Here is a 26,608-nt window from a genome sequence, read left to right on the forward strand (position 1 = left end):
GGAGCAGCAGTCAGAGAGGGGATGGGGTGGAGGGGCCCTGGTGGCCGGGCGGCCGGGGTGAGCTGGCATGCTGCACCCAGGCCCCAGCCTGTGTCTCCGCGGGGAGGGGCGGGGGAGGGGAGAGGCCAAGGAAGTGAAAGGAGGCAAGGGGAGTGCAAGGGTCTCCACTTCCTCCCCGCCCACTCGGCCTTGCCCTCTGCCTCCCCCAGGCCTCCTGTGGCTAAGCCCAAGCTGGGGCCCCTCTCAGGGGCCTCTCCCACCATTTCAATGGGGAGATCAGCCGACCATGCCCTCTGCTCTGCACCATTCCTCCGCGCCCTCTCCTGTCCCCTGAGGGTGGCCTGGCCTCTGTCCTGGGCCCCAGAGTCCCGCCCACCCTGGCCCTCCACCAGAGCATCCTGCTGTGGCCCGAGGGACAGGTGGGCACCTGCCTTGGGTCGATCTGCCCCTCCCCTGGTCTGCTGCCCCCTCAGGGACCGGCTAGGCACTCCCTTCTTGAACTTGACCCTTGCTGGGCTTCCCCATCGCACAGAAGGCCCTCCAGCACCACTGGAGTTAGACACACAAGTGGTTATTCTTTTCTTTTCTAGTCCAAGAAACACGTTGCAAAATTCCCACCATCACAAAACAAGCAGGACCTTGATGACGTGGGGTGGAGGTGGGGTCATTTAATGGACAGTCTTGGTTTTGGGTAGAAAACACCACGACCCCTCTCCAGGATGTGTGGGCTGGGGGCACCCCAGACCCTGCAGAGTCCCGACCCTGACCTTACCTTGCAGACCCCAGAGCAGCCCACGGCTGCCCACCTCCCCGTGCACCCACACGGGCCCCCACCGCGTCCAGGTGGCCTCAGGGTCCACCTGCTCTGGCCTCAGTCTTCCACCGAGACTGTTCCCCTCACCCACTGCGGCCGCCCGGCTCCCCCCACACAATGAGCATGTACTAAATGTTTGTAGAATGAATGATGGATGGATGGATGGATGGACCGTGCGGACTGGGCTAGCGGTCTTGCAGGAAAGACCCTTTAATGTCAAGAAACCACCCCGCAGTTCCCACTTCCCAGAATTCCAGGCTGCGCCCTGGGGCAGGGAGGGCCGGGCTCCCTGGGCAGCCCCCTCCGCCATAGTCTCTCCCCCACCCCCAGGTGCCGGCCCACCGGGGCTCTCGCCCGCCCTGCTGCTCCTCGGGCTGGGGAATTCCACAAGTTCAGCTAGTTCTGGCCACACTGCTCAGGGGACAGTCCCCAACCCCGAGTGACCCAGGGCAGGGGAAGCTTGCCAGCTGGGGGAGTGGGGAGCAAGTACGTGAAGGGCACAGAGGGGAAAGAGTCCTCGCCTGCCTCTCGCGTGCTGTGGTCCTCAGACAAGATACTCGGCCTCTCTGAGCCTCAGTTTCCCCCTGGGAAAATAGAGAGCCTAAGAGAGGATTCCTTCGGAGCCTCTGAGGCCCTGTGGGGCCCAACCTGGTCGGATGGGGCTGCTGGGCTGTGAGGGCCCCGCTCCCGGCACCGCTCATCCACCCAACATCCACCTTCTGCTCAGCTGCCCCCCAGCCAGGCCTCATCTCAGGGGTGCAGCCACCCAGCCAGGCCTCATCTCAGGGGTGCACCCGCTCCCTCCTCTGGAGGCCCACGTGGCCCGCCCTTCCAAAGGGGCTGGGGGCTGCCCAGCCTGAGACGAGTGCTGGCCGGTGCCCCACGCTCCACGCACCGCCTCTGCCCCCTTCCTTGGCCCCGTTCCTCCATGCGCCTCTACTGGTCTCTGTCCATCTCCTCTTCTCTCCCTGTCCCTCTCTCTCCCTCCCTGGCCCCCACCCGTGTCCCCATTCCCAGCCTCCACCCTGCACGGGGCTCTCAGCTTGGGGTTCTGGGACTCCGCCCCCCACAGATGTCCTGGAACTGGTGGGAGGTTATTTTGGGAGCTGGCGGCTCCCCTGGGCCTTTCCCAATGATCTTGGCGAGAGCGTTCGAGGAGGTCAGCCTGAGCGGGTGGGGGGCATGTGGCGGCTGGCCCGGGGGGGCCTGCAGGGAGCATGGTGTGGGGACACAGTGACCACACTGACCTCCCGGTGTCCTGGGCGGGGGCATTGGCTGGGGCTCCCTGGCTGTGCTGGGCCAGAGCTGCCCCAGGAGGATTCTAGGGAGGGGTCAGACCCAGACCAGCTCATTCCCCACGCTGCTGCCCCCAGCATTTAGGGGGACGCCGGAGGTTCCTCACGTGGTCCAGCCCCAGCCTGTCCCTCTCACAGGTGTAGCCTCAGCTCATCTCCACAATGTCACCTCACACCGCCCCAGCCCCCGACACCCCGGCCACGCCAGCCCCCTTGCTGCTCTGACCTCAGGGCCTTTGCACCTACAGTTCCCTCTGCCTGGGTCATTCTTTCCGGGTCTCCCAGGCTGGGTCTTTCTCAGCATGAGGTCTCAAGGCAGTGGTCACCTCCCCTGAGAGCTTCCTTCCTGCTCCAGCTGAAATAGCCCCCACCCCTCCCCTCCCACCATCTCAGCTTGCGCCATCCCAGAGAAGCAGATGCAACTTAAAATTTTTCTAGGGCTTCCCTGGTGGCGCAGTGGTTGGGAGTCCGCCTGCCGATGCAGGGGACACGGGTTCGTGCCCCGGTCCGGGAGGATCCCACATGCCGCGGAGCGGCTGGGCCCGTGAGCCATGGCCGCTGGGCCTGCGCGTCCGGAGCCTGTGCTCCGCAATGGGAGAGGCCACAACAGTGAGAGGCCCTCATACAGCCAAAAAAAAAAAAAAATTTTCTAGTGGCCACGTTAAAAAAGTTTTTAAAACAGGCAGAATTAATTTTAATAATATCTTATACATTTAACCCAGTATATCCAAGATAGTATCATTTAACAAGTGATCAGTATGAGATTATTAATGAGATACTTTACATCATTTCTCTGCACTAAGTCTTGTAAGTCTAGTGGGGTTTTTTGTTTTCTGGATGTTTTTGGCCGTGCTGCACGGCTTGCCGGATCTCTGTTCCCCAACCAGGGACTGAACCCGGGCCATGGCAGTGAAAGCCCGGAATCCTAACCACTAGGCCTCCAGGGAGCTCCCAATCTAGTGGTTTTTTTACACTCACATCTCAAGTGCTCAACATCTAAGTGCAGTCAGGGGCTATTGAACTGGATGGTACAGTTTTTTTTTTTAATACTACTGTCCTATTTTACTTTCTTCCTAGCACAAATCACCATCTAGAATATTCCACGTGTAATATTTGTTGAGCTGTTTATCATCTGTCTCTCCCACCGCAATGCACGTTCTGTCGTTCTCCCCACAACTCCACGCAGCAGGCGCTCTGTAAATGTTTGGGAGCAAGTGATGGAGGGCTGCCTGGGTCTGGTTCCCCTCCCCTTACCTCACCCCTCACCGGGGAGGGGTCGTGGCCCCAGGTCACAGAGCAGCACATGGAGGTCCACTCTCTACAGAGTGGGGCCTGAACCCACGCCTGCTGTCCTGTGTCCCCACGTCTGGCCCGGTGCTGGGGGCGGGGCTCTCTGGGTCCTCGAGGCTCTGGCAGCCCCATCTTCAGGCCAGCTCTAGGATCCCCCAGCCACCGTCTCATCGAATAGGATTCCCAGCCCCTCCGCCCTCAGATCCGGGCTGCTGCTGCATGTGTTTATAAACCTGGCGCAGGATGCTTCCCTGGAGGCTGCCGGAGCACAGAGCCCGTCTGGAGGAAGCCTTACAGTCTCCCCTCCAGGCCAGATGTCAGTCGGGCTGCTCCACCCTGCCCTGACCAGCCCGGCTGGCCCCCAGCCCCTCTCATTGGCTGTTGTGCCCGGCCAGTGGCCCCCTTTCTGATAGGCGTGTCTGGGCTAGTTGAGCTTCCTCCACGATGGCTGCCACCATGGGATAACTCATGGCTGGTACTGGCCCAAGGCCCAAGAAGTCCCACAGTCCACCCAGGTCCCAACCCACCAGGGCCATTAGGGAGCCCTCTCCCCCATCCCCCCCAGAGCAGCACCGCCAAGGGCTTTTGGAGTCTCTCAAGCACATCCTTTTGAAGGGCTCCGAGTGACCCCTCGAGGGTCGTTCACAGCAACGCCTCACCAGGGAAACTGGTGGTCACGCTGCCCACAGTGGCCTCGGTCTCTCCATCTGTAAAGTGGGAAGGGAAGCCCTCACCCAGCAGGGCTATGAGCAGACATGAACTCACTTGGAGGACTGCAAAGGGAGGGGCTCTTGCTAACACATGCTGAGGCAAGGAGCGTAGCTGTGGGAGCTGGGAAATGACAGAGGGAAGCTGGGGGGCCTCTATCCTACCCCCTAAACCCCGGCCCCACTTCTGCAGGGTTGTGACTAAGAACGGCAGCTCCACCAGCGACTGGCTGCGTGGACCTGGGCCAGCTCGAACTCCCCATGAGCCTTGGTTGCCGCCCTATAAAATGCCTGGTAAAGTGGAATGGGGGTGGAGCACTCCCCCTGCCCCGCCGGAGCTAAGGCCTGGCCCCGGGGGTGGGTTCTGCACTCCCTCGGGGCTCCTGCCTCTGTCTGGAGAAACACCAGCCTTACCCCCACCTGCGTGGCGGCTCCGTGGCCCGGCCCACCCAGAGCCCCATCTCCACGTCCCTCCTTTGGGCCAAGTCCGGCTTTGCTTCTGTCCCCAGCTGAGCTCACAGGCTGTGCTCATTGCCCCACTTGGCGACCTCAGATGGAGAAACTGCAGCCCAGGGAGGGGCAAGGGTGCTCCGCCTGTCAGGGGCAGGTGGGCCTGCTCTGCTTTGCAGGGGCGTGGAGGGAAAGGTGTAGAGCAGGAGGGGCAGCCCCAAGAGGTGGGCCCTGCGGGGTCTGCGCGGGAGGAAGGCCAGGCCGACGCCAAGGGTCCTTCGGGCCGCCACCGGCCCCCCCTGCCCGGGAGAGGGGCGGCGTCAGATCTCGCAGCACCTGCTTAGCACTGTCTCCAGTGAAACCGTATCAGCCCCCGTGTGTCCCCAAGTGAGCAGATTCTCTGGATGATAAGAGATGTGGGGGCAGAAAGAATGAGACGAGGACAATGGCCAGGGACAATGCCGGGCCAAATTAGGGAGGGGACGGTGGTGCCTGGCAGGGAAGGCCAGGAAGGGCTGGACTTCAGCCAGGCCTCAGAGGTCGGCTGGGGAGTTGTCTTCCCCATCCTGGCCTCTCCCTCCCCAGGGCCTTAGCACATGCTGTTGCCTTTGCCAGCAACACTCTTCCCCCCACCCCTTCTTCTGGCTAGTTCCTTCTCTTCTGGGCTCAGCTCCAATGTCACCTCCTCCAGGAAGTCTCCCCTGACCAGCTCATATCATATACAAGTCCCCCCTGTACGCGATCATCACTCCCCATATTTTCCCTTCAGAGCTTTTATCGTAATAATAACTCAATAAGGTGATGTTGGATTTGTCATTTAATGTTTGCTCCCTTCCTCAGACACTGGAAGCTCCATGAGGGCAAAGACTGTTTGTCTGTCTATCTGTCTTGTGACCCATAGCACAGGGCCTGGCAGAGAGCAGGATTCAGCTAACATTAGCTCAGTAACTGAACGGGCAGCTGGTTGTGATGTGGAGATGGTAACCCACCCAGCAGACAGATTCACGACAAACACCTGGCACAGCACTGAGCACATAGTAGGGGCTCAGCTGATAAGTGATAGCAATCGTGGCCAGGATGAGCTGAGTTCCCTTGGTCTTTCTCATATCTCCCTTTCCTGAGCCTGGGGCCTCTGTCTGCCCCAAGTCGCATGGTCATGGCATTTTCTTGAGCACCTACTGTGTGCCAGGACCTGCGTGGGCAGCGGCAGGCAGGGAGGAGGTGGGAGAGGAGGTGCCCGCGTGGATCAGGCTCAGACCTGCCTCCTTCCCTATAGATCTCTGAGGGTCCGAGGCAGCTCCTGGCACGCAGTAGGGCCTCAGTGAATGGCTTGGATTGAAAATGACTTCTGTCCTGAGTGAGCGAGTGCAATTCAGAGGAGGGAGAGACCCAGGAAGCTTTTATGAGCGACTCGACTAAGCTTTGAGAGAACGGGACTGGGGACAGGTGGTGGCTGGGAAGCTGTTAGAGGATTCAGAGGGGACAGGGGAGGGAGCAACAGGAGTGTGGGACCTTGCTGCCCTCTCCCAGAAGCAGCCCTGGCAGCTCCAGCCTTTAACAGGCCTTACAGCCAAGGTCCTACGAGGGGCCTCAAAGGGGCAGCAGAGGCCAGAGCTTAGGGCCCTGCTGCCGCCTAGGCTGCCTCTCAGCGAGCCCTCGCCTCCTGGGCCTCGGTTTCCCCACCTGTGTGGGACGGTGTTTTCAAACTGCCCTCACTCTCCGTTGACCCAGAGGGCACGCTCACGCCGTGGCCCCAGCAGGGGGGAGAAGAGGGGAGCCACTAAGCTCAAAGGCCACCAAGCGCCCATCCAGGGGGAGAGCTGGCCCGAAGCTGCGTGTCCCGGGCCAGGTGTGGCCCCTGCCTGGAAGCCGCTACGCCTCTCTGCCAAGTGGGGGCTGGGAATCTCCATGCTGACCTGTCAGCAAGTGGTTCCAGACCTGGGCTGGGGACGGGGCGGGGGTCGGCCCTGGGAGGGTCTTGGAATCTGAAGAGGGCTCCTAGGGCAGCCTGGCCCGGCCTGAGACCCCCCAAGACCCGGAATCGGTCATTGGTGGGCCAGGCTGGTTGCTCACGACAAGAGAGGATGGGGGCTGGAAAGAGCATGGGGCTGGGAGTCCGGAGGCAGCCCTCGCGTCCTGATGCTGCCACCCTTTGCCATGGGGCCCTGGGGAGGTGTCCCCTGTCTGTTTCCTCATTGCTCAAGTCGGCGCAATGACGCCTGACTCCACGAAGCCCATGAAAGCTGTGCTGGCCTCCCCAAGAGATGAGGCAGTCCTCGTCAGTGTCCCGGGGGACTTGTGCCCGAGGTCTGTGGGGCACCGAGGTGTGTCAGACCCTGCCTGGCGTTGACAGGACTCCTACACAGCCCTGCCTCCCGGTGCTCTGCTCTCACTCTTCCCTACCACCTTCTAATTCTTATTCCCTAAGACCCGCTTTAGCTGCCTTCTCCTCCAGGAAGCCGACCCTGATAACCTCCCATCCTGGTCTGGTGAAGGGCTTCACATCCAGGGGCAGACTGCTGGGTTCAAAATCTGGCGTTGTCACTCCCTAGCTGTGTGACCTTGGGCAAGTTGCTTAACTTCTCTGTGCCCTTATATCCGGTGCAGGACATGTGATGCTGCCCGTAAAGAGCTTAGCTGAGTGCCTAGCAGCGTGAGCTCCGGGTAGACGGTGGTTATCACTATGCCATGGGGCAGGATTTCTCTTCTGGGTATCTCTGAGCACCAGCCCCATGCCTGGCGCCACCTGGCGATGGTGGCCCCAGGGCTGAGGGCGGGCTTCTGAGCCCAGGCCACCATGCTGGTGAAGATCCTCTGTGGAGCTGGGTGGAGACCCTGCTACCTCCTCTGGAGCCTATGGAAACCAACAGTCCAGGGCAAAATCGCACATCCGGGAGGAAGAGGGGCATCGTCTGGCTGGGCAGGTCTGTTTGCTCCCAGGCCCCAAGCCATAGCATAGCATAGCCCTGGCTGGCCAGCAATTCCAGGTTGGGGCACTGCCCACTGCCCCCGCCTCAGGGGCCCCTGAGGACTGGCTGGGGCGTGCCTGCAGGGCTGGGCCAGCCACGTGCGGCCTAGGTGTCCCTCTCTCCATCCCCCCAGCCCCGCTGGGGGCTTCTGGGCCCTTGGCCGTCCCCACTGCTGAGAGCTTCGGGGGCTCCTGGCTCCCACCCCACGTAGGAGAGGTTCCAAAGCCACAGCCAGGGGGTGGTGAGACCACAGCCCTGGCCAGGCGTGGGCTCATGCCAGGCACAGGTGTCACGGGGTGGGCGGAGGCCCAGAGCTGCATCATCCCAGTTGGGCTTTCTGAGGTCTCCAGGCTGGAGTGAACAGGCAGGCTCGGCCCAGGGGCTACCTCAACACAGCCCCCATTGTCCCCCGTTGATTGGGAGGCTGAGGCTTAGAGCGGGACAGGCCTGCCCGAATCAGGGGTCCTCAGGCTCCTCCCCCCAGGCCAGGGCCCGCCCCCGATGCCCAGCTAGGGCTGCAGGCCACTGACTCCCAAGGAGTCTCCACCAGAACCCCTGCTGACCTCAAAGCCAGGAGACCACAGCCCAGGTTGCTGTGTCCAGCCAGGGCCGTGGCCACCCCAGGCCACCCTCCCCTGCCCAGGAGACAGGCATGGGGAACAGAACTGTCGCGTGCAGCTGGGACGACTGCGGCCCAGAGGCTACTAGCTCCAGGTCGCCCAGCCAGCTGGCAGCCCGTTCTGCTCCCCTGACCGTGTGCTCTGCCCCTCACTGGGCCCTGGGCACCGGCCAGTGCTGTACCCAGAGTCCAGGATCCACGTCTCCACCTGGCAGCTGGACAGGAGATGGTACAGGGATGTGCAGAGGCAGCAAGGGGCCTCACCCTCCTGCTGGGCCACTGTGGCAGGGGCTCCCCTCTCTGTGATCATTGGGGGGAGGCACGGGGGAGGGGTCTGCAGACTTCAGTCCCCAGGACGGCCACGCTGGGTTGGGACAGGGATGTGCATACAGGCAGGCTGGTGTCGGAGGCAGGAAGCCATAGCAGGCAGCCTCGCCTCCGCTGCCCAGGGCTGCCCCCTGCAGGCCCGGCCAGCCCTGTCCCGTGCCTGCCGGGGAGGCCGAAACTGCCCTTCCCGGCCTTGGCCTTCGCATCACCCCCCTCATCAAAAATGACAGGCGCACGCCTGTCACCAGCACAGGTGGAGAGGCCAGGCGGGACGCACCAGGGGCTGGAGGGAAGAATGGCCCGAGGGGAGTGGTGGGGTTATGCAGGGCTGGCAATCCTGGCCGAGCACCCCTCAGGCCCCGGGGGGCCAGATGCATGCCCACCCCGCCGAGGCTCGCTGGGCAGGGAAAGAGCAGTGGCACCTGCAGCGCACGCGCTTACCTCGGACGTGACACCTCCCACCGCCGTGGGCGCACTGTCGCACACACTGCGTTTCCCCAGCCGCCTGGTCCCACGCTCACCACCCCCGCGCCCCCCCCCCCCGTTACCTGCACCCTTACACACTCACCCACCTGCTCACCGTACACGCTCGCCGCGCACAGCAGCCCCGGTGCTCCATGAGCCTGCCCTGGCTCCTCTCTGGGTCGGCCCCCCGGACTGTCCAGCCAAGAGGCCCCCATGGCTGTCCCCAAAGCCTGGGGAGACTCTGCCTGTCTCGGCTACACGCTCCCCGAGGGCCCCAGCCTGGCCCCCTCCCCCGCGCCGGGGCCCAGGAGCAAGGCCAGGAGAGGAGAGGGGCTGTGGGAAAGGCCCTCCCCCATCTTGTCCACCCGCCAGCGTCCTGGAATGTGCTGACCGCAGCGGCCCAGCCTAATCCCAGCTCTGCCCCGTGGGGCCAGCTGAGCCTCTGGAGCAGGGCAGCAGGGGAGGCGGGGCTGCGCTGGGCCGGGGGCACAGGCCGGAGGCACCAGGTGGTCTGACGGCGTCCCCCCGGCCCCTCCTCGCTTGACCACGTGGGAGGGTGTGGGTCCCTGAGATCCTGGAGGCGGGGTGGGGGGCTGCCTCAACCACGCCCTTCCCGCAAAAATAGGGGAGAAGCTGCTTTCCCAGGTGCCTGAAGGATCCTAAGAAGCGAGGTGAACTTCGAGAGGCAGACAGGCCCCGAGGCAATGGGGGTGCGGAGGGGCCGCCCGCCCTGTCCCTGGAGCTTGAATGGAGGACCTGCTGGTGGGGGAGGGCGAGAGGCTGAGGACAGAGGGAGAGGTGGGGGCAGGGAAAGGCACAGTGACCTCATCAGCCGCCCCTGGGGTGCGGCTCCCGAGCCCCCGCCCAGCCCGGCCCGCCTATATCCCCAGGCTCTTGCTGCTCCCAGCAGAAGCTGGAGAGATGACACTGCAGGTGGGTGAGACCTGGACCTGGGGAGAAGGGAGCAGGGCCAGCGGGGAGGGTCCCCCAGTCAGCTGTGTTCCTCCCCCACAGAGCTGCCCTCCCACGAGACCCCCAGGCTGAGAGGGAATGCTGCTCAGAGGGCCAGGGTCCGGGCAAAGTGCGTGCACTTTGGGGGACGCCTGGACAAGTGGAGTACCCGAGGGGGAGGATGCCACAGACACAGGGCCCTCTGTCCCCTCTTCTGCCTGCAGTTTGAAGCCTTCTATGCAGGGGGCCTGGCCCCGGGCTGGAACCTGCTAGTCCAGGGACACTCTGACTCTGGAGAGGACAAGTAAGGGACATCGCCCTCCCCAGGGTCCCCTCTTTGGCCTTGGGTGGGTGACTACCCAGCCGTTCGCTGCTCTCACGAACCTCATGATGCCCCCAGGTTTGAGATCAACTTCCTGTCTGAGACAGGGGACATCGTCTTCCACATTAAGCCCCGGTTCTCCAGTGCCACCATCGTGGCCAACACCTTCCAGGGCGGCCACTGGGGCCAGGAGGAGGTGTCCAATGTCTTCCCGCTGGTGCTCGGGGAGCCCTTTGAGGTGACGGGAGTGGGGCGAGGCCCTTGGGAGGCAGGGGAACCCATGGGGTGGGGTGGGCGAGGCCCTAGGGGGAGGGGCAGGGAGGCGGGGGTTGGGGTGCCTGTGGACACATCAGGGCCACCTGCTACTTTGTGGGAAGGATGCTGTGTAGCATCTAGGGCTCCCTGTATCCCTGGCTTCCAGCAGCACTGCTGTCCCCACTGGGAGCCCCTGGGGGAGGGGGCTTATTAGAGATGCTTACGGGTAAAAGGGCCAGTGCGGGAGTCTCACTGCTGGGTCTGGGGGTGCAACAGGGTGCCCACTCCCTGGCCGCCAGCTACCCCTCTGAGGAGAGAGGAAGGGACTCCTAGCTGGGGGTTCAGAACTCCCATGGGGCGGGCCTGCATGACGGCGGTTCCACGTGCTCAGGGAACCCTGGGCCCCCCGGCTATGCCTCCTGGACTCAGAGCTCTTGGAGCTCAGTGCAGGAGCAGGTCGCAGGCCCAGTGGGCCGTGGGTCACTGGCCTCCCGCCCACAGATGGAGGTCAGCTCGGATGCGGAACACTTCCATGTCCACGCCCAGGAGCACAAGGTGCTGCAGTTCTCCCACCGCCACAGGCCACTGGCCGCCATCACCCGGGTGCAGGTGCTGAGTGACCACCGCCTGGCCCAGGTGGAGCTGGCCAGGAGAGGCCTGAGCTGGGGGTAATGTTCCCGCCCCGCCCCAGAGCACCTTTATCCCGGGGCCCCACTTGCCTGGGGGGGGCTGTGGGCTTGCCCTGTCCCCATCTGGTGGGGCTGGAGCTGAGGCGGGTGTCCTGGATGCTTGCAGGGACGTGGGCTACTAAGCTGTGTCTGAAGTCCCAGGATCGAGCCTTGGCCATCGGCCGTCCCTCGCCCAGTGAAACCCACGCTGGGGAAGCTGTGGGGAGGGCCCTGTGGTTCTGGCCCCCCACTCCAGCTCCACCTTCAATAAAATTTAAGCAGGCTGCAGGAGCTTGGCTACTTGGAGAGGGTGATGGGCTGGGGTGGGGTGGGGCCATTCGAAGCAGCCCTGGACATCCTCCCCAGGGCTAGGGGTCAGGGGTCCCTGAGACCTACGTCCTGGTGGTGGTCCAGCCCCTTACCTCACCCCCAGGACACTGAGGGTCTGGGGGATGCTGGGACAGGCTTGTGGGGAGGCCCCTATCTGGAGGTGGGGAGTGGTGATGAGATCCAAGGAGGGGAGGGCTCCTGGCCATAGGCCAGGTCCCAGCCGGTGTTCACCCAGGACACTCACACCCTCCAGCTCCGCCCTCAGCCCCCAGCCCAGGGCAGTCTACTGAGAGGTCCCAAAGATTCCTCTTTGCCCTACGTCCCCTAGGGTACACGGAAGGGTCCCTCCTGCAATTCCTGTCCCTGCCCACTTCTGTACGTGTGGTGGGGGAGGAGGGAGCCCTGGGCAGTGAGCACAGCTGCGAGTCCCCCGGCCCCTGGCTTCCGAGCCCAGCTCACCCAACCATCTCTCTGTCCATCCCAATTAAAATGGTGATGTCACAGTTTAGGATGAGGCTTAGCCGGTGTTCACCGTTTACAAGTGAATTATTTAAAGAAAAGTCGCAGGTCAGTGGTATCACAGACAGAAGGGTGGGGTGTAGAACCGGCTGCCTCGGTCTGAGTTGCAGCTCTGCTGCCCCGATGTGCGACCTTGGCCAAGTTCCTGAACTTCTGGGCACGAAGAGAGCCCTCAAGTCATCGGGAACGGTGAGGCTCCAGGAGCTGATTCAGGAGAAGCGCTAGAGAAGCGGCTGGCACTCGTCATGACATCACCTGCCGTGGGATTCCTGGCAGGACACACATCTGCCCCAAGCATCTTGCCCTCTAAGCTTTACAGCTGGGGAAACTGAGGCTGGGTCGGGGAAGAAGTCAGCAGCAGGGTGGGGCCCACGGAGGGGAGGGCCCAGCGACCCAGTGCCCTCTGGAGCTGAGGAACCATCCCGGGTGGGCGGCAGCTGAGCAGGGCAGAGGGGAGCCGGCGGTGCCCCCGCCCCCAGGTGAGACAATGGCGGCCCCAGACTCCAGCAGTGCAGCTTCCTTCCTGTCTCCGCTCACTTCCCCGTCTGTGTCCGTGGCCCAGCTGGCCCAGGAGCCCCTTCCCGCCCCCTCCTGCAGGAGGCCTGGCCTTTTGTGTCAACCGGGAGGGGCTGGGGGCCGGTGGGCTGGTGGATGGGTAGCCAACCAGGCCCTGGGAAGGACTGGGTTGGCAGGGAAGGGGCGAGGCTTCTCCTGCCCCTGGGGACGCCGAGCCCACCGATGGGGCTTCCCCGCTCGTGGTGCAGGCCCCCTGCTTTGCGACCTGAGCTGGCTACTCACCCTCTCTGGGCCCGGTCTCCCTGCAGACAAAAGGCCCCCCTCCTGGTGAAACTCTGCCTCCCCAATAGCAATGCAAGGTGGGAGGGGGGGAAGGACGGAACACGCCAGGTTTTATCTTCTTCAGTTTGGGGCGGCTGCCGCTGAGCCTGCGGACAGCCTGGGCTCAGAGGCAGACACACTGACTCCGAATTTTGCTGGGCTCCACCCGAGGGCCAGGTCAGCACCATCTCCCAAGCACTTGGCCAGGTATGGAGAGCCACGCTCCTTTTACAGATGTGAAGCAGGCTTAGAGAGGGTAAGTGACTTGCCTAGGGTTGCTCAGCAGACGAGGGATGGAGCTCAAATATCTGACAGGCTTCAAGCGCGCGCGCGCGCACACACACACACACACACACACACACACACACACCCCGTCCCTCGACGTTGGCCCTGAGCTGAGTCAGCTTCGAATCAGCCCTCCTGTGGGGCAAATCAGACCTCAGGGGCCGCAGGCCCACTGCGTCCTTGAGCCTCAGTCTCCCCAGCTACGAAATGGGGTGCAGGCAGCTACGGTCTCAGAAGGTCCTGCTGCAGGGGCTACGCGCCATGTGGTAACCCTTCCGTGACCTCACTGCTCTCAGCACACAGTGGAGGTGCCCATCTGTAACTGTGCCCCGTCTCAGCACCACAGCCCCTTGGACAGAACCATCGGCTCCTCCCTCGGCTCAGAGGACACCTCCTCTGGGAAGCCCTCCTTGACCTCTGCTTCCCTCTACCTCCTGCCCTCATCACACTGCCTCTTCTGGAAGTCGGGGACCAGGTCTCACTCCAGGCCCCCGGCCCCAGCTGCTCCAGAGCACATCTAGCTCTGGAAATGTTTGCTGAACACGTAAGTGAATAAATGAACGACTGACGTGGACAAAACCACTTCGAGCCTTGAACAAGTTAGCGATGGCCCTCCCAACAGGGGCTGTGGACCGATAAGGCCTCTACTGCAGGCTCCCGTCTTGTTTAAGGTGGTCCCCACACTTGGGAGAGGAGAACAAACCCAACCCCTCCCCTCCACGCCCGAAGGTCTCGCACCTCCGGCTCCAGCTCCCCCCGTTTGTCCGCCTCCTTCCAATCCTGGAACACACTGAGCCGTCTCTGCCCCAGGGCCTTTGCACTGGCACCTCCCCCGGCCGCTCCTCCCCAGCGCTCAGCCTGGCCGGCTCCTTCTCATTACACAGGCCTCTCTTCTAGATGCTGCCTCCGCAGAGGGACCTCTAGCATCTGGCTGAATTTATTCTCCATCGCTGTTGCATTTGTTCCCAAGCAGCAAATTATGGTTCACAGATCTACCTGCTCACAGGTTTGCCAGCCAGACAGTCAGCTCCTGGACATGGGCTGGCCGGCCTATGTGCTCACCATTGGATCTCTCATGCCTGGAACAGAGCCTGGCACACGGGAGGCACCAATAAATATCTATTAAATTAATGGAACCACACCCTGCTCGAACCCTTCTAGGGACAGGCAGCTCACTACCTACCATAGTAGCCCATTTCCCTGCTGACTGGAAGCAAATTCTCCTCCTCCCCCCATGCATTCCCGTCCCTCCCCTGTGCCATGGCAGAAGCCCCTCGGAAGGAGCCCACACATTCCTTGACACCCTACAGAGATCCAAGGACATCATCAGGGTGCTGTGTTCCAGCAAAAGGACCTGTAAGAGGTGAACCCAGGCAGCCCCTGCTCCTGGCAAGCCGAATAAAATCTCTCAGGGGACCTGTCCTCCCCTCAGTTCTCTGGGTAGTGTGTATGAGGGGCAGATCCACTGGGCTGGGCCTGTCTGAGGAGTCACAGCTGCCTTGGTGAGAAGGCTTGGGCCTTGGAGAGTTAGGTCTACAGGCTTCCAACACCACCGACTGGCCAAAGGAGCCAGGCTCTCTGATGGTCAAGGAGAGAGTTCAAATGCCCATGGGGCCACGTGACTAAATGAGGCAGATAGGGCAATAGGGACTGGTGGGGCCTGTGGCTAATGGGAAAGGACTTACCCCATTGTGTTCAGCTCCTTCCAATTACGCACAGGAAAACATGGGTCCGGAGTGGGCAGATATTCTGATTTAAAAAAAACCTGAAGTTAAGTTGCTGTCCGATAACCTGTTTCTAAATACTGGCCACTATGTATACTAAACAAGGTATCAACCTCCGAGCTGCCCTGGGGGTGACTAGTTCAACACTTTTGCCCTGTGTCGTCCCGTCAGGACGGGGTTACAGGTCACCTTGGGCGGGGAGCTGCCTTCCTGCCCTCCCTCCGCACATTCTTAAGGCCTCTCCACCCCGTGAGGAACACACAGACCAGCAGAGGGCGCCAGGCATGGGTTTGCCTCAACCCCAGCTGCAGGTTGCAGAGACCCACTTCCAGGGCCGGGACAGGGTGGGGTCTGCATTCCTGGGCTCAAGGTTTGAGTTCCTGCAGAATGAGAGCCTGGGCCCGAGGCCAGATGCTGAGACACGGAGAATCAGGTCTGGCCAGGCCCTCCCTGTCCTGCTGACTGCAGAACCCAGGCCCTGGTCCTGGGCTGAATGATGGACTTGAGCAAATTACAATTTCTCTGAGCCTCAGTTTCCAATTCTGCATAGTGGGTGGGGCCTGCCAAGTGCAGCAGGATGCGGTCAGCGTGACCCCTGGCCCTCCCATGGAGGAGAACAGGGTCGGGCCGGAGCTGCTCCCTGCCAGGGTCCGTGGAGGTCTCCAGCCTGGCCTGGCACAGCTGAGGGCTCCTCCCACACCACGCCCCAGAATTCCTGTACCTTGGCTCACCTGACTCCTGCCTCTGGCTGAGCAATGGCTGCCACGGCTCCTTTATGGCCACCACGAGCGCGGGGGCTGCCGGGAGAGGCTGACTCTGAGCTCCAAGTGTGTCTCAGCCTGACCCAGGAGGGCTGGGGGCCACCAGGGCAATATGCTTAGGGGGCTACAGTGACACCCTTAGTGCGGTTCCTCTCTGCTTAGGGCAGAAGCCGAGCTTGAGTGGCAAATCTTGGACCCCCAGGGCAGCTCCCAGGAGGAGGGAAGTGACTCGTAGGTCCCAGTGGTGTGGGTGCTGCCTGTCACTGGGGGCCCTGCAGGCCTCTGTGGCCAGAGGTCCCACGCAGGGACTCGCCTACAGTGTGAGGGTCCCACAGGGTTGCTGGCTGCAGCAGTGAGCGGAGCAGCCCATGTGCGGCAAGGTCTGCTGCATCAGTGAAACAAAAAGTATAGCTATGCAGATGCTCAACATGACTGACCGTCTCTGGAGGGACTTGGGAAACCTGGCTGCAGGTGACCGGGACCTGCTGGGCTGGAGTAGCTGGAGCACCCATCTTAAATATTCATCTTTAATCCCCCCCAACATCTTGTCGTGAAAATTTTCAAACACGTGGAAAAGTTGAAATAATTTTCGGCAAACACCCAAGTACGCACTATCTGGAATCGACAGTTAACGTTTTGTTCCACGGCTCTGTCGCATGTGGGTCCGTCCTGGATTCACATGCATTTCAAGGTAAGGGGTGACACCAGCCCTTCACCCCGATACTTCAGCACGAACATCCTTAACTAAAGGTCACTACTTGTTTAGGGCTCTTCTCTCTTGAAGCCTCAGTTTTGCCTTCTGCAAAATGGGGTGACCACCCATCCCTGTATGCCTGTGGGGGCCCCAGGGCTGCCGGGCAGAGGACACTCGGCCCGTGGAGAGCGGCAAAGCGGGGCAAGGTATTAACACTAGTGGGAGGCTGTGGTCAGACCTGTTGCTTGTCCCAGCTCCCCTCCCCCCGCTGGCTGGGGCCCCTGACCCCCCCAGTCCCCGTGTATCACAGCCTTGGGTAAGAGGCGTGTCCCTCCCGAGCTTACCGCCTCCCCACCCCGTGGGCTGGAGCTGTCTTTTCAGCACCAAGAGGCCCTCGGCTCCAGCCCCCTGGGTGAGGGTCCCAGGCAAGGTCAAGCCCCCGCCCCAGCCCCATGAGCAGCAGCCCTTCCTTGAAGGGCGTCTCATGGACGTCAGCTGACTCGTAGGAGGTGGGGCTCCTCAAGTGGGCACTGAGCCCACAGCCCTGTCTTCCGGGTCCACTGGTTCTCCTGTGGGAGGTTGAGCAGGTGCTGGTGGGGGTGCCTGACCCTGGGAGAGTCCACTCTGGCAGGTAGCCCGGCAAGTCCTGGGGGCGTGGCTTGTCCCCATGGGAGGCCCGTGGCGGTGGGGTCCTACGGAGAAGGGGGTCAGCCTCCCGTCTGGGTCGTGGCCCAGGTTTTGGGTGAGGGTCACTGCCTCGTTTTGCAGATGGGGGTCCTGCTGGCGTCACTGCGCTGCAACCCTCACCCTCCAGCCCCATTTTCGGTGCCCGTGGGTAGGGAGACCAGATGGGAGGGAAGTCCCCTCCCCAGACCTCCCTGGCCCTCCGGCAGGGCCTGGGTCCCAGCACTCCTCCCCAAGACGGGCAAAGCAGCCCAGAGCACCTGGGTGGGGGGCTGAGAAGTCTCCAAGTAGAGGCGAGAACAGCAGGGAGCAGATAAACTGGGACAGACAAGGGCCACCCCCCCAACCCTCCCCCTGAGGCCCTCCCTCCCCCCTCCTCTGAGGCCCCTCCAGTGGGGCAGGGTCCCATTCCCAGCTTGGGGGGGGTGGGTAGCTCCTCTGACAGTTACATCCTGTTCCCTGGGGGAGGGGCAGCTTTCCTCCAGAGTCTGGGCCACACTCCCAACCCCCCACACTCTTTCCCTCTCTGTTCACTGTCCCTCCCCACTTGGGGTCTTAGCGATGATTTCAGGGGTTAAAGGAAGCCCAGCTCCGGGGGCTCACCTTGCTGAGAGGGGGCTCGCTCATGACAAGTATGAGAACTGTGCAGGTTGGGTCATGGGGCCAGGCCTCCAGGGACTCAGCAGAGCAGATGTTCTTTCTAAACGCTTAGAGGTTGACCCCTCTTATCTTCACAAGAGCCCTATGAGGTTGGTCCCGTTGTTGATTTTTATAGATGAGGGATCTCAGACACAGAGAGGGGAAGACATCGGCCTGAGGTCACACAGCATGTCCTTGGCAGAGCTGGGATTTGAACCCAGGCAATCTGGTCCCCGAGTCTTTTAGATATTTGTGTGGGCGTGGTTGGGGAAAAAATATATATATATATATTCAGTGCTATTTGTATTGCTTTTCTCCTTACTCCTTTTTAAAAAATGAGGCCTCGAGTTTGCAAATGTGGATTTTGTAAACACAGTTTGGGGAGGGTGACTCTGACCACACACTCATGCCCAGTTCCTGCCAGGCGGAGAGGGGAGCCACTGGGACAGGCAGGTAGTGGGAAGCGGGCAGAGCCAGTGGCCGTGACGCATCCAGGCTGTGAAGGCGCCCAGGGGAAGGCTGGAGGGGACCCTGCGTACTCTGGCCAGCTGCCCGGCACATCCCGGAATTTGGAGAAGGGGGCAGCCTCCTTTCGGGGGCACCAGGCTCTGCGCCTGTGGAGGGGGCAGCGCAGAGGGTGGCGGCGGGGGAGGGGTGGAGGTGTTCCTGGGGCCTGTGGGAAGGCACTGCCCGTAGCACGGTGACCTGGCCGTGCTCCCCCCTGAACCTGGCTGTGGTCTCAGGACCCTGGAGGCAGCTCAGCTACCCTCACCTCAAGCCCAGCCCTCTCTCCAGCCAAGAGCTTCGCTCCTTGCAGCGAGCATTGCCCTCCCTGACAGCCAGCCATTCAGAGCCTGCTAGCCGGGACCAGTTCCAGCCTGCGGGACAAAGCGGTAACCAGGGCCCAGGCCCGGCTGACCCTGGACGGGCAGTTGGCTCTGCTGCCTGGCAGGGCCCTCGCCATGGTTACGGCCCACCCATGGCTCTGCTCAGAGGCTGGCATTGTTTGGGAGTCAGAGTGTGGCGAGCACGCAAGGGCCAGGGCTGGCGCACTGACAAGTGCTTTCCCACGCTGCGGCCTCTCAGCAGCCCTGCGGCGGTGAGCGGGCCCTGGCTTTGGTAGGTGGGGAGGCCTGGAGATGAAGGGCACTGCGGAGTCAGGGCCGGCCTTGGCTAAGGCTCTGAGTCAGGGCTTGAGGCAGTCAGACAATGAGCCGGTGTCCCGGCTTTGCAAGGGAGCGTCAGCAAAGTGACGGTATTACTGTGACTTGGACCACGAACACATCCAAGCCAACGCCGGCGGCTTCACCAGTTCCTGTTCCCCGGCGGACAGAGTCCGCGCTGCTCGCACATCCTCAAGTCTCCAAGCTTTTGCTCCCACTGACCACTCTGCCTAAATGTCCTTCTACCAATTCTATCCCTGGGCACAAATCTTCCCTATAAGTTGTCACCTTCCTTAACTCCTGCCCGTGCAGCGAGAAGGGACAAAGCTTCGCTTGTCCCTTTCCAAACACACAGCAACTTCTCTTTGGAGACTTGTCCCTCCCCTGCGCAGTGTGGTCTCGGGGTGCAGAAGATCCCACCTCAGAGGCTGAAGGTATCTGGAGGGTCTTCTGGCTGGACCCCCCTTCACCCCTTGGAACGGCCAAGGATGGGCCATTTGGCGACGTCCGCCAGGACTTGGGTCTGGAACGAAGGATGCGAGGACGGGTCTGCTGCTTGCACCGGCCATAATGTGGTGGCCACAAGGTTAAATCAAACACAAAGAGAGAAATAGGAAAGCAGGGAGTTCCCTGGCGGCCCAGTGGTTAAGACCCTGAGCTTCTATTGCAGGGGGCACGGGTTGGGTCCCTGGTCAGGGGACTAAGATGCCACATGCTGTGCGGTGTGGCCACAAAATAAAATAAAATAAAAATAAAATCCAATGTCTAATTGTTTTTAAAAAATCTTTAAAAAAGATACGAAAGCAGCAAGAGAAAAACAACTCTTGCATATACAGGAGCAACAGCGGGATGATGGCTCACTGCTTAACAGAACCAAGGGAAGCCAGTGGAAGGACGTGTTCAAAGTGGTGAAAGGAAAAGCAATCAACCCAGAATCCTATATCCAGCAAAACAATCAAAAATGAAGGCGCAATAAAAATATTTCTAGGTTTAAAAAGCCTTAGGAAAAGCATTGCTAGCAGACCTGTCTTACAATAAATACTAAAAGAAGTCCTTCAGGGTGAGAAGAAATGACAAAAGATGGTAACTCGAATCTATAGAAATAAATGAAAAGCACTGGGACGGTAAACATGTGTATTAAGGTAAAAGACCATGTAAATATATTTTGATTTCTTAACTTCTTTAAAAGACATAAGATTGTATAACTAAATAAGTATAACACTATTTTTAATATAATAATTTTACCACTGTACTTATGATGTATATAGATGTAACACATATGACAATAATAGCACAAAAAAATGGGGCAAGATGGAGTTATAAGTTTTATGGAATTAAGTCCGTATTAATCAGGAGATGCTGATAAGATGCATATGTAATCCCCAGGGCAACCACTAAGAAAATAACTAAACATCTAGTTTAAAAAAATCAACAGAGAAATTAAAGTGGTGCACAAAAAGAATATTTATTTAACATAAAAGAAGTTAATAAGGGAGGAACCGAAGAAGAAAAACATCAGGAAAATATAGAAAATAAATAGCAAAATTAAAAATGTAAACCTAATTGTAGAATACTAAAACACAAACTTGTTTTGTGTCCCTGGTTCCTGGCGCAGAGCTCCTAAAACCCTCGGAATTTCCTGAGTGTTAAGAGTGCCTTTTGTTATTCATAATAAGCTCTCTGGGGCCAGATCTGAGGTTATGCTAATGAGGTGGACCTTGATGGGGCGGTGCCCTGGACAGCTCCAGGATGGGGGCTGGGCGCCCAAGGAACCAACCGCATGACCAAAGGGTTGGAACTTTCAGCCGCCTCCCCACAACCTCCAGGGAGGGGAAAAGGGCCGCAGATTGAGTTCAATCACTGATGGCCAATGATTTAATCAACCATGCCTAGGTAATGGAACACCGTCTAAAAAGCCCAAACAGCAGGGTTTGGGAGCTTCCAGGCTGGTGAGCACATCGATGTGCCTGGAGGACGGTGCGCCCAGAGAAGGCACGAAGCTCCGCACCCCCATTCCCACTCTCTTTGTATGTTGCCCTGTGCATCCTTCCATCTGGCTGTTCCTGAGTTGCAGCCTCTGGAGTATAACCGTAATCCTCAGTGTTGTGCTTTTTTGAGTACTGTGAGTCATTCTCGTGAATTACTGAACCTGAGACAGGGGTTGTGGGAACCTCTGAACGTGTAGCTAAGTCAGACAGAAGTGAGGGCAGCCTGGGGACCCAGAGCTTGCAACTGGTGTCTGAAGTGGGGGCAGCCTCACGGGATGGAGTCCACTTCACCTGTGGGTCTGTGACTCCAGGTGGTTCGTGTCAGGATCGAACTGAATTTGGTACACCCAACTGGAGTAGGAGAATCAGAGAATTAGGTTGATAGATACTAAATATGTCAATAATTACATTAAATGTGAATTTGGGTCTAAACACCCCAATCAAAAGGCAGATGCTTTCAGGGACTTCCCTGGTGGTCCAGTGGCTAAGACTCTGCACTCCCAATGCAGGGGGCCTGGGTTCGATCCCTGGTCAGGGAATTAGATCCTACATGCCGCAACTAAAGGTCCCACATGCTGCAACTAAAGGTCCCACATGCCGCAACTAAGACCTGGCTCAGCCAAATAGATAATTTTTTAAAAAGGCAGATGTTTTCAGACTGTATTACACAAAAAATTTTTTTAATCAAGATTCAACGCTATACTGTCTAAACCTCAGATTCACAGACACAAATAGATGAAAGAAAATGGACAGAAAAAGGTACACATGCAAACATCTGTCCATAAAAGAGCTGGGGTGGCTGTATTAATATCAGACAAAATAGACATTAAGATAAGACATACTACTAGAGACATTTCATAATAATATAGCAATTGGTAAAAAAAAATAATAATATAGCAATTAAAAGTGCATGCATCTCTAACGTAAGAGCCTCAAAATTCATGAAGCAAAAACTGACAGAACGAGAAGGAAAAAATTAAACAATGCAGTTGGAGATTTCAATACCCTACACTTGATAACCAATAGAACAACTAGTCAGAAAATCAGGAAGGGCAGAGAAGACTTGAACAACACGGCAGCCAACTAGACCTGACACGTACAGACACTCCACCCAGCAATGGCAGAAGCACATCTCTCCCAAGTGCACCTGAAACAGTCTCAGGATAGACTATGTGCTTGGCCACAAACCAAGTCTCAATATACTTAAGAGACTGAAAACACACAAAGCATATTCTCCAGCCACAGCAGAATTAAGTTAGAAAAAACCAACAGAAAACAATCCGGGAAATCCTCAAATATTTGGAAAATAAACAACATGCTTCAAGAAAACATAGTCAAAGAAGAAATCGCTAGAGAAAACGGAATCTTTTAAACCGAATGAAAATTAAAACACAGCATATCAAGCATTGCAACTAAAGCAATGCTTAGAGGGAAATTACAGCTCTGAACACCTAGATCAGAAAACACCTTAAAAGCTGGAGAGAGGAGTAAATTAAACCCAAAGCAAAAGCAGAAGAAAGGAAATAATAAAGACTAATGCAGAAATCAATGATAGAAAGCAGAAAAACAGAAAAGAAAATCAATGAAGGGACTTCCCTGGTGGTCCATTGGTTGAGAATCCACCTTCCAATGCAGGGGACGCAGGTTCGATCCCTGGTTAAGGAACTAAGATCCCACGTGCCACGGGGCAACTAAGCCTGCACCCCGCAACTACTGAGCCCGCACGCCACAGCTAGAGAGAAGCCCATGTGCCACAACTGGAGAGCCTGCACACCACAACTAGAGAGAAGCCCACACACCACAACGAAAGATCCCGCGTGCCACAACTAAGACCTGACACAGCCATAAATAAATAAATAAATATTTTTTAAAAAAATTAAAAAAAAAAGAAAAGCAATGAAGCCAAAATTGATTCTTTGAAAATATCAATTAAAAAAATAAACCTCCAGCTGGACTGACCAAAAAAAAGGACAGAAGACATAAACTATCAAATTCAGGAATAAAAGAGGAGATACCACCAATCCTACAGAAATACAGGCTTATCAGAGAATATTATGAACAACTTTATGACAACACAATAAACAACTTAGATGAAATGGACAAATTCTCATAAAGACTAAAAATTTTAAAACTGACAAGAATAAATTGAAAATTGGAAAAGACCTGTAGCAAGGAAATTGAATTAGTAACTTAAAATCTTCCCACAAATAAAAGTCCATCCCAGATGGCCTTACTGATAAATTCTACCAAACAGTTAAAGAAGAAATAAAACCAAATCTTTCACAATATAAAGAAGGAGGAAACATTTTCCAGCTCATTCTCTGAGGACAGCATTACCCTACACCAAAGCAAAGGCATCACAAGAAAACTACAGACCGACATCCTCATGGACACGATGCAAAAATCCTTAACAAAATATTGCAAACTGAATGCAGTGCCACGTAAAAAGGCTCATACCCCACGACCAAGTGGGATGTATTACAGGAATGCAAAGTTGGTTTAACAGTCACAAATCAATTCATGTAATATACCACATTAACAGAATAAAAGACAAAACCCACAGGATCGCCTCAATAGATACAGGAAAAGCATTTGACAGAGTCTAACATCTAACACCTAACACAAAAACTCACAACAGACTAGAAATAGAAGGGACTTTCCTCAAACTGAAAGGCATCTATGAAAAGCTACAGCTAACACCATGCTTAATGATGAAACACTACATTTCCCCTCTAACGCCGAGAACAAAAGAAGGATATCTGCTCTTACCACCGTTATTCAACATTATACTGAAGGCTCCAGCCAGTGGAATAAGCAAAACTAAAATGAGATAAAACAAAAGAAATAAATGAAAGGCATTCAGGCTGCAAAGGAAGAAGTAAAACTATCATTGTTCACAGATGACATACTCCTGTATGTATAAAATCCTAAAGAATCTCCCCCCAAAGCTATTAGAACTAATAACTGAGTTTAGCAAGGTAGCAGGATTTAAGACACAAAAATCAGTTGTATTTCTATATACTAGCAATGAACATACTGAAAATGAAATTAAGAAAACAATGCCATTCACAGTAGCATAAAGAATAACAAAATGCTTAAGAACATATGTAGCAAAAGAAGTGCAAGGCTTGTATATTGAAAATGACAAAACATGGTTGAGACAAATTAAAGAAGATTTAAGTAAATGGAGAGACAGTCCACGTTCAACTCTACCCAAATTGAACTGTATATTCAATATAATCTCTATCAAAATCCCGGTAGGCTCTTTTGGGTAGAGATTGACAGTCCCAAATTTATATGGAAAGTCAAAGGACCTAGAATAGCCAAAACAGTTTTGAAAGAGAACAAAAGAACATATACGACCCAATTTCAAACTTACACACCCAATTTCAAAATTACTGTAAAGCCACAGTAATTAAGACAGTGGCATATAGGAATAGAGATCAACAGAACAGAACTGAGAATCCAGAAATCAGCATTGTGTTTATGGTCGAATGATTTTCAATGAAAGTACAAAGACAGTTCAATGGTGAAGGGACAGTCTTCAACAAATGGTGCTAGGACAACTGGATTTTGCAAACACGAACCAACAGTAAAACCTCACAACATGTATGGCGTTGGCCAAAAAGCTCGTTTGGTTTTAAGCAAAAATAAAAGACATTTTTCGTTTTCACCAAGAACTGTATTGAACAAGGTATTCACTAACTGAACGAACTTTTTGACCAATCCAATACAAAAATTAACTCAAAATGCATCAGAGGACTCTCTGTAACAGCTAAAACTACAAGAAAACATAGGAGAAAATCCCTGTGATGTTGGGTTAGATATGACACCAACAGCACAATCCACAACAGAAAAATTGAAAACTGGACTTCATCATAAATAAACACTTCTCTTCAAAAGACACCATTAAGAAAACGAGGGCTTCCCTGGTGGCGCAGTGGTTGAGAGTCCGCCTACCGATGCAGGGGACGCGGGTTCGTGCCCCGGTCCGGGAAGATCCCACATGTGGCGGAGCGGCTGGGCCCGTGAGCCATGGCCGCTGAGCCTGTGCGTCCGGAGCCTGTGCTCCGCAACGGGAGAGGCCCCAACAGTGAGAGGCCCGCGTACCACAAAAAAAAAAAAAAAAAAAAAAAAAAGAAAACGAGAAGACAAGCCATAGACTGGGAAAAATGTATTTGCAGAGAGTATATCTGATAAGGGTCTAGTACCTAGAATACATAACAAACACAATTCAATAAGAAGACAACCTAATTTTTAAATGGCCAAAAGATCTGCATAGACAGTGCATCAAAGATATGTGAATTGATAATAGGTACATAAAAGGTTGCTCAACATCATTAGTCATTAGGAAAACGCAAATTAAAGCCACACTGAGATACCATTTCATACCTACTAGGCTGGCTAGAATCAGAAAGACGCTAACAAGCGTAGGTGAGGATGCGGGGAAATTGAAGCCCGCATGCGTAGCTGCAGACAATGCAAAATAGTGCAACCACTCTGTAAACAGTCTGGCAGTTTCTTTAAAAAGGTTAAACATAAACTTCCATACGACCCAGAATTTCCACTCTCAGGAATCTACCCAAGAGAAATGAAAACATATGTCCACACACAGAGGTACATGAATGTTCATAGCGGTATCTATATAATAGTCTCCAACTGGAAACCATCTAAATGCCCAGCAGCTGGGGAATGGCTAAGCAAGACGAGGTCCATCCAGACAAGGAATAAAAGAATGAATCTCAGAAACATGACGCTACGTGGAGCCGGACACACAGGACTACATACTGCATGATTCCATCTCTGTAAGTGCTCAGAAAAGGTAGATTAATAGAGAGAGAAAGTGGGCCAGTAGTTAGTTGCCTGGGGCTCCAGTGGAAGCAGGGATTGGCTAAATGGGCTCGAGGGAACTTCTGGCATGACGGAAATGTTCCAAAATTGGATTGTGGTGATGGTTCCATAACCCTGTAAATTTATTAGAAATCACTTATAAAGGGTAAATTTTTCTGCGATGTTAATTTTACTTCATCAACAAAGCTGTTTTTAAAGAAACAAACATTTATTATTTTTGTGGTATTATTGTATCTGTGTTTGTTGTATTATTTTATTGTGTTAAAAACACAATACCAGGGCTTCCCTGGTGGCGCAGTGGTTGAGAGTCCGCCTGCTGATGCAGGGGACACGGGTTCGTGCCCCGGTCCGGGAAGATCCCACATGCCACAGAGTGGCTAGGCCTGTGAGCCATGGCCGCTGAGCCTGCACGTCCGGAGCCTGTGCTCCGCAACGGAAGAGGCCACAACAGTGAGAGGCCCAAGTACCGCAAAAAACCCAAAAAAACCCACAATACCATTTATAATCACTAAAAACAAAAACAAAAAAATCTAGGTGCAAATTAACAAAACACGTATGGGACTTTTATACTGCAAACTACAAAACGCCCAAGAAAGAAATCAAAGACTTAAATAATGGAGAGACAGACCTTGTTTGTGGATTATAAAGCTTAACATAATAAAGATGTCATTTCTCCCCAAACTGATATACAAACTTCATCCAGTTCCTGTAAAAATCCCAGCAAATTTTTTGTAGAAATAGACAAGATTATGCTAAAATTTATGTGGAAAGACAAACTCAAATTTTAAAGAATTACTCACTAAGTTTAAAGAAGAATAAAAAACAATTTTAAAGAAGAATAAAGTGAGAAGAATTACTCTGCTCAGTTTCAAGCCTTATTAGACAGCAACAGTGATCAGTGCTGTATGGTGTGGGCGGAGGGTAGACACAGACTGAGGGAACAACTGAGAACTCGGAAGAAGCCCTGCCTAAGAACCGCCAGCTTTGACAAGAGTGCAAAC

General features: G+C 56.0%; 1 protein-coding gene across 1 annotated transcript; it reads left to right on the forward strand.

Moving 5' to 3' along the window:
• The first annotated feature begins 9,683 nt into the window (after window positions 1–9,683).
• GRIFIN (galectin-related inter-fiber protein) lies at window positions 9,684–11,410 on the forward strand. Its single transcript, XM_060123359.1, has 5 exons — window positions 9,684–9,869; window positions 10,112–10,191; window positions 10,288–10,447; window positions 10,966–11,132; window positions 11,260–11,410. Exons 1-5 carry the CDS (start codon window positions 9,684–9,686, stop codon window positions 11,273–11,275), a joined length of 609 nt encoding a protein of 202 aa, XP_059979342.1. The 3' UTR covers window positions 11,276–11,410.
• The last annotated feature ends 15,198 nt before the right edge of the window (window positions 11,411–26,608 follow it).

The sequence above is a fragment of the Lagenorhynchus albirostris genome, chromosome 15 (assembly GCF_949774975.1).
Source record: "Lagenorhynchus albirostris chromosome 15, mLagAlb1.1, whole genome shotgun sequence".
Classification (NCBI taxonomy): Eukaryota; Metazoa; Chordata; class Mammalia; order Artiodactyla; family Delphinidae; genus Lagenorhynchus; species Lagenorhynchus albirostris.